At 42.9% G+C, this 12,060-nt stretch overlaps 1 protein-coding gene across 20 annotated transcripts in view; it reads right to left on the reverse strand.

The window, feature by feature from the left end:
• Positions 1–12,060, reverse strand: part of LOC309614726 (serine/threonine-protein kinase Sgk3) — a 153,598-nt gene that overhangs the window by 48,347 nt on the left and 93,191 nt on the right. For 4 of the 20 annotated variants that reach the window (XM_082363481.1, XM_082363480.1, XM_082363479.1 and 1 more), the window contains exons 2-3: positions 4,285–4,339; positions 2,727–2,943 (exon numbers count right to left, since the gene is read on the reverse strand). The exons of 11 other annotated variants lie outside the window; for them this stretch is intronic. In XM_082363481.1, the coding sequence (XP_082219607.1) occupies positions 2,727–2,804 (78 nt within the window). In that variant the 5' untranslated portion in view covers positions 2,805–2,943; positions 4,285–4,339. The remainder of the gene's footprint in view (positions 1–2,726; positions 2,944–4,284; positions 4,340–12,060) is intronic. 5 more of the 20 variants (XM_082363469.1, XM_082363467.1, XM_082363468.1 and 2 more) reach the window with 2 other exon arrangements.

The following is a 12,060-nucleotide window of genomic DNA, read 5'->3' on the forward strand; positions in this document are numbered from 1 at the left end:
CTCATTTGCAAAAAATGCACAAGATTTCACAGAAACAGTACAATAATAACAGAACAATAAATCTTATTAAGTTTTTAAAAAAATATTTCCTTACTGCCTGTCTTGCCCCACTAGAATATAAGTTCTTTGAGAGCAAGGGCTGTATCATTCTTGCTACCCACTGTATTCCCAGTGCCTAGAACAGCCTGGCATAAGACAGAAACTCAAGGACAATTTGTTGAGTGGATAAATGAAAGTATAATTTAGACTTGGTTTAAGTCAAGACATCCTAGAACACAGTCCATTTCTCTGTAAAGTCGTTTAAAAGACACACGAAAACTAGAGTATAAAAATATTATTGAATAGTTAACACAGTGTCTATTTTTGTTCCCCAATAGTACACAGACATGCTGAAGCTGGACAGAGTCTGTGCTGGGTGGGGTAGGGTCTATCTGTGTTGAGTAGAACCAAGTTTCCTGAGGACCGGGGACTGTACTGCAGTGATCAGCAACTAACATGTGAACTTAATCCTACTTTTCATTCAACTTCAATTCAACAAATACTTACTGAACGTCCATCTCTGTTCTAGGTATTGGTGAAACAATAGTGAGGGAAGTTCTTGCTTCAAAGAACAAATTCAGGGAAAGCACACATAAATAAACCCAAAGTATGTCAGGTGGTGATAACAGCTATTAAAAAACGAAATAGGGTAAGCAGGACAGAGTGTGAAAGGGGCAGAGCGTGAAGGTGTTACTTTATATAGGGTGGTCAGAAAAACCCTCTCTAACAACAAGGCAACATCTGAGCATCTGAAGGAAGCAAGTGAACAAGGTGATCTGGATAGAGCCTTGGAGAACTCAGGGGACACCTCTGGGGACAGCTGGTAAGAGTGACGCTATAGGCCTCCTCGACCTTTTCACAGAAGACATGGCAATACCTCTACCACGAAAAACAAAAGGACACCTGAGATACCCCACCGCCTGTATTTGCTATGTATGAACTTCCATCAAAGTTGGCAGGAGCTAATGCCCTTGAAGGAGAGAATGGTCCAAAGGTAAAAAGTAAGGAGAGGGAAGGAAGGAAAACTTCACACACTCCACTATCTTATGCTAAGTATACCGACCTCTTGTTTACCATCAATATGATGTTTCTAAAACTGGCTTATACGAATGTGGAAGAAATGCTGAAGATATTGCTGCAACATCTGAGGAGAGGCAAATGGCCAGACACACACTGCAATCTCTCTGCTCTGGGCTTCTATGCAGGGTGTGGAGGTATGCTTATTAAGGAAGAGAGAACAGAAGACAGAAGGGCTGTTTCCAGCTCCTTGTCTGAGGCTCTGGGAGAAAACCACCATTGGGGGGCCCCACCCCACCTAGTTAAGAAGGCAGAGTGGGGTGGTCCAAGGGTTTAGTTTAACTCCTCAGCTTTCCTCAACTCCCATGTGACATGGACCTGAGCTGAAAGTCACTTGTCATGGCACTCAGCTGGCAGGGGCCGGGTGACCCCCTGGTCAGAGGCCAGGGTAGACCACCTGAGTCAGGAGAAGGTGGAGGGCACGCAGAGCCTCAGTGGGGTCTACAGCCATCACGAGCCAAGGGGAAGCTAAGTCAGCAGTCCGTCACCACGACCCTTGTCAAGCCAACAAAGGACAGATCACAAATCAGTTCATCAACTGCAGATGCCAGCAGTGGCTGCCAACAAAATGCCCAGGGCTGGCAGGTCAAGCACAGCTGGATGTTTGCCAGACCAGTCACTCTACACCTGGAATGGTAAAGATCTAGACGATGACAAGAACGCCAAGCCTTCACCAGGCTACCATGAGGTCAGTCATCAACTGAACAAACACTGAAAGGGGACACCTCTCCTGCCACAAACCATGATGCCAAGTTGGAGAAGGAGTGTGTGTTCAAATAAGAGAAAGAGAGCACAATGAAGACAGCCTGGGCATTTTTACTTAAAAGAACTGCTTAAATTTTAGCTCAAACTGTTGAACAGAATAGGGTTAAATGAATTTCTTCACACTGCTCAGTGGGTGGGGCCTTACAAGGAAGGCCAGATCAGTTACAGACACGATAAATGACATTTTTTTCAGGGAGAGGAGGACAGCAGATCTCTGTATATACTAACAAGACTACTGGAACTAAATACAATACATTTCATTACACTAATTAGAAAAGTGACTATTCTCCAAATAGCGGTCACTGGTACACTGACTCAGCCAAATATTCATTGTGCTTATTCTTTATAAAGTCCTACAGTAGATACCATGGTGATAAAAAGTAAAATTAGAAATGGACTTTACCTTTATGATGAAAAAAGGAGATAGAATACTCATTTAAAAAATTAAATATTTTTAAAATGGAGATAGGAAATGACAAATGTCTTAAGATACTGTGGAAATTTCAAGACAGTGGTTCTTCACATGGGATCAATGACTTTTGGAGTCCATTGACCCCGAGATATGATGTGTCACAGAACCACATGTATGCACATTTTCTGGTGAGATGGTCTATCAGACAGTTTCACAAGCTTCTCCAGAGAGGTAAACAGGCAAAACTCTGCACTAAAAAAGGAAATTGTATTCCATTATAGTACACAGAGAAGATTGTGGAGGATATATCATTTGAAAGATAAGTAAAATCTGCAAAGTCTGGGGAGGCCATTCTAGGTTAAGGAAGAACAGCAGAATTGGAAATATTCTCTATGTTCCATTTTGTTCCATATGCTTTACATTACATACTTACAGTAAACCTCTTCTTTTTCTCTCTGTGTTCATCAGAGCTGGGAATGCTTACACTTGGACAGCTTTCCTTGTAGTCCATGGTATAATCCCTTTGAGTTTACTGCCTCAAAAGGACACCAAAAAGTGAGTCCGAAGAAATAGTCAGCAGAGGACAAACACAATTAGCTAATCCAAAACATAAAACCTCTTGAGGTAATGTTCAAATTCCATCATGCAACCTTAACCAACAGAAAAAAAAAAAAAAAAAAATTAGCAAAACGATTTTAAAATACCGTGATTTGCCATTCCTTGCTCACAGAACCCATTTTATGCTTATTCTGGCAGGAATTTACTTTTGATCATCAGTCTCAGCCCAGGTGAGAAACACAGTTTCTGTTATGTCCCTGTCAATAGCTAAGTCACAATCATTTACGTCCCATCTGCCTTCTTTTCTACTAAGAAACTCCGGGAGTTAATATACCATGGCTCATATGGACTAAGGGCTAACTCTCAACTAAAAGGACTCTAGTTTGATGGATTTAAGAGCAGGGTTTTTCAAAGGATGGTTTTCAAGTTTTTAGCATCAAGATGAACAGGTGAAGTTTGCTTCAGATTAGGAACCTGTATAGTAAGCTAATTATTTACCCCCCATTTTACAAATGAGGAAACTGTCACACAGACAGGTTAAATGATTTGAACCCAGGCTGTCTAGCTCCAGGGTCCTGACTCTTACCCACTGTGCTAGGCTGCATTTTAACAACTATGGATAATTCTTATGCACTGGACCCCTGGTCAGAGATATTACAGTAGATCTTCATACAAAACAAATCCAATTATGCTAATATTATCATCCCACCCACGGACAAAGGGCTCAAGATGTCACACTGATGTCACCTTTGCTACACACAGCAGCCCACAGTCTCCACTGACACCAAATAATACCTTTTAAAGGGTTAGTCTGCCAGGTTCCCTCGGTGATTAATTTCAGGAAGTCACACTGATCTAACAGTTGCAAATAAATTATATTCAAGTAATGATTTCAAATATCTATCAGCAGACATCGAATAATCAGGTATAACGAAATTTAACTGATTACAAAGGTGGTTCCTTTGAGATGATTCAAAGCCTACTTTGTTGGATTTGCCGCTGGAAATGCAGTCAGGAAGGATTTATATGCGGTTAAATTAGTTGTTAGAAAACATGGTCCCCTCCTAAGCTTAGGGTGCAGCATCTGTTACAAGTTAGAGTACCCTAAAACCCCACAAGAGCAGCTTCCCCCCACCCTCCACTAGACCAGGGCACCATCTTGACAAGAGCCTTGTCCTCCAGGCACAGTGCTCTTCTGCTAAACAAGCAGAGCACGTGGAACCCACAGCTCTGCAAAGGCAGAGGAGCCCTGCCCAGGAGCCCCAGGACCCACGTCAGCGCATGCTGCCCCACCCGCAGCAGACATGATGAGAGGGCGAAGGCTATGCTGCTACACTATCCACACCCGTCCCTTGAGAATGTGGGATCCAGGGGGTGGCAGGGCCTGCTGGTACTCTATTTACGTACGCGCCTGAAAGCCTACTGTGCCTTACCGTGCGTGGTCCGGAGGAGCAGAACTAAAGGAGAACATCACGCCTCAGGCCTTCCCTATGGAACGGACATTAAGATATGACATTAAGTGGCATCAGGAATAGACGAGGGAGAAAGACCTGGGGGGGGAAGGATAAGTTGTCCACACAAGGTGCCCAGGGGACATCTCAGCCTACGTGGACAGCAGGCGGTTAAGTGTAGAGCCCAGCACTCAAGGGGCACACTCAAATCTGGGCCAGAAATACCAGTCTGGCAAGAGTGCTAAATGGTCCCCATTTGCCCTTCCAGATCCACACCACTCTTCTCCACCCGCCACGGCCCAGAAGGCGGGCCTCTGTGGACCTCACACTGAGGCAGCCTGCCTCCTGCCCTTGCCCTCTGGCTTCTGGTTGGGTTCATCCAACGCGAGGCACTAGCAGGAGATGGAAGGGTAGAAGGTATTTAGTCCTCTTCCTCCCTTTCTAACAGGCAGCGGTTTCTCCTCCCAAGGCCACAGTCCCCACCAGGCGACCCCTCTCCCACAGCTACAGTTAAAGGTCTGGGAGTAGTACGGCTTCCAAACACCGTTAGAAGGGGTGCTTCACCACACCCTGCTGCTGCTGCTTCTGTCACCTCTGCCCACAACAGCTTAGTAAATAGTCCCTTTGTTCAAGTCCCTTCAATTACTCAAGTGGGTCACGACTGATGCAGTAACTGCTACCAAGAATGACCCCAGGAAACAGACCCTCAAGAATGGGATGCATGTTTGATGCATCCTGATAACCTTCCTATAGAGGGAGAGGAGGGGAAACTGATAATCTGGCACATAGTGATACCAAGATCACTCAAATTCCCTGTCACAGGATGAAGTATAGGTGGTGAGCAAGGTGCTGTAAGTCCAAGTAGATGATGAAAATGTTGATTTCAAAGATTGTGACATGGGCTGCAGCTGCTTCTGATTGTCTTTGAGAATGTGCACAAAGCAAACAAATTGAAAGTTATGAATTCCCAAACAGATGAGTGGAAAATCTATGGCTGTTATAAAGGAGTCCTTTTTTTCTAATAGCTGCTAATCTGATAGGACTAAGGATCAAGGCACAGTCTGATGATAAGGGCTGCAGAACCAATTAAACATGCAACCCTGCAAAGTCAAATGATCCTAAATCATGGATGCAGGCACTCGGGCAGATACAAATGAGGCTAGGAATGTTGAACTCCACATTCAGCTGAACATGTCTGCTGAAAGCAGCAATTTACAGCCCTCTGAGAAGACCCAGCCTCCTAACCCACCTCCCATAAAACCCTTTCAAGTTGTTTCACAAGGGGATGCCACTTCTCTTCACCACCTACTCCCACTAACCCCTCATGGCCTCCTAATGGGAATTAAGATGCCAAAAGAGCCCAGAAAGAAGTTCAAAGCCTACTAAGAAGAGACTATCTTCACACCAAAAAATCTGCAGAATCTCAACAATTAAACCAGGAGTTTGAGGAGCACATATAGGAGTATATTCACAGGATGTTAGACCAAGGAGGACTAAATATAAGATTACTGTGGCCCTACACACAGCCACAGATGTATCCCACCAAGCTTTCTCCAGACCTTACCTAAGAGGTACCAGCAGCCATTCACAAGGGTGACTGTCCACTGGGGAAAGAGAAATGCGTAGTCTTTCCAAGGGTTACCGGACACTAGCTCTGAACTGACACTAACCCCAGCAGACCGAAAACGTGGTCCACCAGTCAGAGCACCCATCTCACTCCAGAGAGGAGGTGAGAGATAAAGTCAACCCTGGTATCTCATGGTGGGTCCAATGGGAGCACAGGCCCATCCTGCAGTTATTCCCCTAGTCCTAGAATTTTAGTGGAAATAGATACACTTAGTAACTGGCCAAATCCCTGCATTGATTCCCTGTTCTGTCATAAAAGCCATTAGGGAAGACAGGGCCGTGAAGAAGCCCTTGGAACTCTCCCCCGTTTCCCCACAAAGAAAGCAAACCAATAACTATACCCCATCCCTGGAGAAGCTCACAAACCAGTACCACTATCAAACATTTGAAGGATGCAGGGGTGTTGGTTCCTAGTACATCCCCGTTTGACATGCCTGTTTACCTAGACCAAAGCCAAAAGACCTTAGAGCATGACTATGGATCACTACAAATTTAATCAGATGGGGATGCCAATCACGCCTGCAATTCCAGATGGGATATTTTTGCTGGAGAAAATAAGCATAACCCCTGACATCTGGTAAGCAGCTACTGACCTGGCAGAGGGTAAGGGGAACGTAAAATAAGTACTAGAAGAAAAAAGGAATGATTACCAACTTGAGCCAAAAGATTAGCTACAGACGCAGAGACTACAGCAGCTTTGTTTTAGTTTCTTCCTGTTACGTTACACAAAGCAGTGCCTCCATGTGGGAGCACGAATGAACTCGCTGCAGTGCCTAGAGGACCTTGCGTTTCCCCTGAGGTCGGAACAGGAGCTTTACGCCCAAAGTGTGAGTGAATACTAATGGACAGAAAGAGGAAAACTGCGCTGGATATTCTCTATTTTTCTTTTCAGATCCATCTCCACCCTGCTCCACACCCCAGGGCACCAACCTCCAAAGCCTGCACCCCACAGGCTCCCTTGCCCTCTAGCTGCTGGTTGATTTCATCCAGAGAGGCACTGGCAGGACACGGGGTGGAAAGAAAGGGATCAGGAAACATAATTCCTCACCCTGCTCCCTCCTGGGCAGGCTGCTGCTGGGCAGTTGCTGCGTTCCTCTCTGTAAGGCCAAAGCTTCTGTCAGGAGATCCTTTCTCCTTTCTCCTATGACTACAAATCGTACAAATGTACAGTTCTCTACCTCGGGTCCTTGGACACGTTTAAATTCTCTGAGCCTTAGTTTCCTAATCTAGGAAGTGAAGCTAGCAACACTTCATAGGGTTGTCTTAAGGATTCGAGATGAGTGTAAAAAACCCAGCACTGCACAGGCAGTCAATAAACTGAATCAAATACATAACAACTTGTTTCAAATTTGTTTTTATTCCTTCATTCAACAAACACTTACTAAAACTTTCATTATGCATTAAGCAACAGAAAGACAAAGATAAAATTCTACTTGCAAGGAACTTACCTAATGGGGTTGAATGATAAGCAATATAGAACTTTCAATAGTTGGCTAAGTATGATTTTAGATGTATGCATGGTACCCTCTGAGAGCACAGAAAAGGGACACAGATGCAGACTGTCATGTATCCTCAGTCTCGCTAAAAATAAAGCCAAGCAGGTATGGGCGCAGAAGTTTGAAAGACATCACACTTGTTTGCCTCAATTTTCTCTGGAAAAAGGAACTAAAGTCATAGGTTGAAAATGAATATACTGCTGTGAAGAAAAACGTAGAGAGATTAAATCACTTGCCCTAGCTAGTATCCAGCAAATAGGCGATAGAGCTAGGGTTCAAATCAAATCTGTTCAACTCCAAAATCTATATGTATTAGTTTGCTATACCACGCTGTCTCTCCTTAAGAAAGATTTTCCTTTCCTTCAAACTAAATCAAACCGGCAACCTAACAATATTTAACATTTAGTGGCTAAGCAAGATTATAAATCAGACTGTGCTTTACTTGTATTAATCTGATTGCTCCTCACAACAGCCCCACTGAGAGGAAACGTAGGAGAAAATGAAGCATAAAAAGATGAAGTAACCCACTCCAGGTGGTGCAGTCAGGATTTGAACCAGCAGTGGTCTGACTTTAGGACCTTTACCCATTATACCACCCTGCCTCTCCAACATATATATGCTCTAAAGAGTCCTCTGGAAAGCAATGAAGAAGGTTCATAGATGTATTTTTAAGTGGTCAGAAGTAAAATTTTGAAAAAGCAACCCTATTACTGTAAATTTAAGATATATTTATTCAGTAAAACTGAAGCAATTAAAATTCTGCAAAATCATCCAGTGGCCAGGCAGCCCCATAAAACAGAATGAGAAGAGGACTGATACAAGAATCCCACACTAAGAAAGAACAAAAAGCTGTGTTCACGTGCGAATAAAAGTTGGGACTTTTGGGTAGGTTAATAGGTATGCAGGGCTTTTCAAAGAGGAACCAGAAAAGAATTTGCCTTCACTCTGCTGGAGAGTCACAAGATAATCTTGTAGATTGGTTCCCAGGAGCAGCTGGCTTGCCTAGGGGTAGATCACATGGCTCTAAGGAGACGTAGTTCAGATACTAACCCAGAAAGGAAGAACTAACCTTAACATCCAACTAATGAATTAACTCAGACAAGCCCAACATAACAAAAAGAAGTGGGTCAGATGAGACTAGAACTTTCAGAAGCCAGCTGGATCTTAGGAGTGAGAGTGCTTAGCAAAGATAATGTAACGGCTAGTAAACATTGTATTTATAGTGTTTCTCGACAAGGGAACATTTGGGAATGCCCAGAGACATTTTTGGTTTTCACAGCTTGGGGGGCTGCTAGTGGCTACCTGTCCAGGACGATGCTAAGCATCCTACAATGCACAGGACGATCCCTACAACAGAAACTTACCTGGCTCAAAACGTCAATACTGCTGAGGCTGAGAAACCAACATTTACTGAGTACTAACACCAGGCACTGTTTTATGTGTTCACATCTAACACATCACTTACTCCTCACAGAAGTGTCATTATTCCCATTTTACAGATGAAGAAACCTAGGCTATCAGCTCCACATCCTCACACAGCTTTGGGCGGCAGCACTGTGAAGTGAACACGGCTCTGACCCAAGAGCCCAGTGTGAACATGCTGCCTCTCAATTTCCTATGGTACTGCTGCACACCCCCCCTTCTTCTAAATCAGCTCTGGAGAAACAAGAGATGAACGGAAGGGAGCATCAAGTGTCCATCAGCAATTGGGTTATAGAAAGAGAGCCACGCATAGGAAAAGCAGCTTCCAACTCGGCCACCAGGAGGAGTCAGTGCAGCACAGACAGTGTCAGGAGCGCTGCTGAAGACATCACCCATCAACATCTAACCAACAGCTTAGTACAGAGCAGGCTCTGGGGTGGGGGTGGGGGGGTGTCCCATCACAAGGACGATCAAGGGCTAAATTATGAAATAAAGACAATACAAAAAGGGATGCTACCACAGGATTTTTTAAAGCATTAACAGATTTATTTTTTTAATTTGGGGCCTGTAAAAAGTAGAAATATGAAAAAAAAAGATGAAATTTCATGATAGAAAACTGGCCAAATTCATGTTATATTAAAATTTTTTTGATAAATACTGATTAAAATAGATGGATATTAGTTAAGGATTTCTTTTTTTTTTTTAAAGCATTTTCCCCTTCATCACCATGCCCATACTTTTTGTCCATTGTATGCAATTATTGTCCTGGATCTTGTCCACCTTTGTTTCATTTGTTTCAGACAGCCAAAAAAAAAAAAAATGTTCATAAGAAAGTCAAAAGATTCTTCTGCTTTTCCCTCTAAAATATAAGCAGACACATTCTTAACTCCATTTCCTTCACAATCATGAAGACTGTTTGGTACTGACTAGTGGACCCTACCCAAATTACAAGGTAGATACATTTATACCTATCAGTATCCACTCAACTAATATGGGAGAGAAGGGTCAGTGATTCACATCAAAGCACAAAGGGAAATTAAGAACAATCCTGTTCCAAAAGGAAGGAGCAGGCCTGGAAAAGCTACAGGTTTTCTTCAGCCAGGGGGACAGCACTGGATGCTGTGTGTTTGGAAACAAGGATCCAGAGGGAGCCGACAGAGACAGTCGAGGAAGAGACAAAAGAAAATCTGTGCACAGACTTTGGGCATGGCATGGGGACTGGTATGAGAAATGGGAGATGGGGACTGACCCAGAGAATAAGAAAAAGAATTGGGGGTGGGATGAGGGCAGGAATTATTCCCTGGGAGGGTACAGGTCAAGCACATAGGTTTCATTTTAAACTATATTAAAAGCACATTCCCAGGACACTCTTACCCCAAGCTAACTGGTTACTTTATTGAAAGTTTACTGTAACAGTATATAATCTGTATCTGTTTATTTCCCCCTCACAGAATACCAGCTCCAAATACATCTGAAATGTTTCAAGAGAAACAAAGCACATCTTTGTCACATCTGTAAATTAAGTTCATTGCAGAAGAGCCGAAAATTCTAACAGGATCTGCCAATGGAAGATACATAGTAACCTTCCCACACATATCACATGATGAATCAGTTACAACTTTTCCTGTTTTCCTTCCTTACTCCTATATCCTTTCTCTAATTCCCACCCTACCCCCTCTTTGATTTCTCTCTCATTCTGTAATCACAAAGCAGTCCAGTTTTTCGTAGGTTTATTGCATCTCTGACTTGAGACATCTTTTATTTATCCTAATTCTCGATAAAGAAAAGTGATATAAGAATCAGAAATAAAATCTGTGCAAAATATCCAATGGGGAGACACAATACAGAATAGTCTGCACCCAAACAATTGGATAGGACTGTTCCAGAATCTGGACAAAAGTTATGTGAGTCTGTTGGTTTTCTGAAACTGGCTGCATTTTATTAAAGACATTTGAGGAAGGGACTGAGTGAGGAGGTGGAAGTAACTGCTGACAGTCCTTTGTTCTCCAATACTAAAATCAAAACTGCCAGGAGAAACAGGAAGGTCTTAAACTTACCGCAACTAACATGCCCCTCTGCTGGTTCCAGAACAACAGGGCAAGGGTGTAACTGCAGCAGCAATGCTCTGCTCTACTCTCCTTGGCCTCCCAAGGTCACCATCTTGGGTTCGCCATCACCAGAACGCCTGCCCTACTTCCGGCTTCCCAAGCTTTTCCACTGAGAGGCACACTACCACGCAGAACACTTGCAAGGATGATTCCCTGGGGGATTGTGACCACTGGCAGAGAGATGGGTGGATGGTTGACTACACGAGGCAAAAGAAAAGTGAAGGCGGGATTCACATGGAACCACCAGTGGCAAAATGCTGCAGGCCACAGGAAGCCTAGGGTAAAGCTGCTTCTGACTGGGGAGGCTGGGAGAATTCAGATTGAGGAGGCATTAAAAAATCCAAAACACAAAAACCTAACCAAAAAAAACCCCACCAAAAAAACAATCACCATCACATTGCACAGAGTCTCTTGGGAGCACCTCCAACCCGGGATCTCTGCTCTGTTCTAACCCCCTTCCAATCCATTCTTCCCACAGCAGACACAGTGATTTTTTTAAATCACTGTACATCTGATAATTTCACGCCTTTGCTTAAGCTCTTTCCAGAATCATCAATTTCTCTCCCTTTACTAGATCAATTCATTACTATACATACTAATATGCTATAATATCTTAATAAAATTCTCCCTAAAAACACAGATTGATTTATTTAACAGATACTTACACAGTGCTTACCATGTACTACAGATATGTAATTAGTCTAAGCCCCAACTTTCATTATTTACATGAATGATCCTATCTGATAACACCCTTAACTAAGGCGTTTTATAAGCAAGGAAAACTCAGAGTAAACACAGGTGTATAACAGGGTGATATGTATAACAGTGTGATAAAGGATACTTTACTTCAAAGCAAATATTTGCTTTCAAGATTCTTCTGACAGTAAAACTTCACTGGTTAGCACATTAGAAGAAATTTCCCAAAGGACAAAATTTACAACCAATTACAAATTCAAATTATCATACACTTTAAATATAAGCTGTAGTATGTTAAAATCCTGACCTTACGTTAGTTGTTGTCAGTAAAGGTAATACGCAGAATTTTACCTTAAAGTTTTAACATTTCAAAAATTAGGACTTAATCAAATATGGGTGGAAGATCTAAA

Source organism: Balaenoptera borealis, assembly GCF_965194805.1.
Source record: "Balaenoptera borealis genome assembly, chromosome: 17".
Lineage (NCBI taxonomy): Eukaryota > Metazoa > Chordata > Mammalia > Artiodactyla > Balaenopteridae > Balaenoptera > Balaenoptera borealis.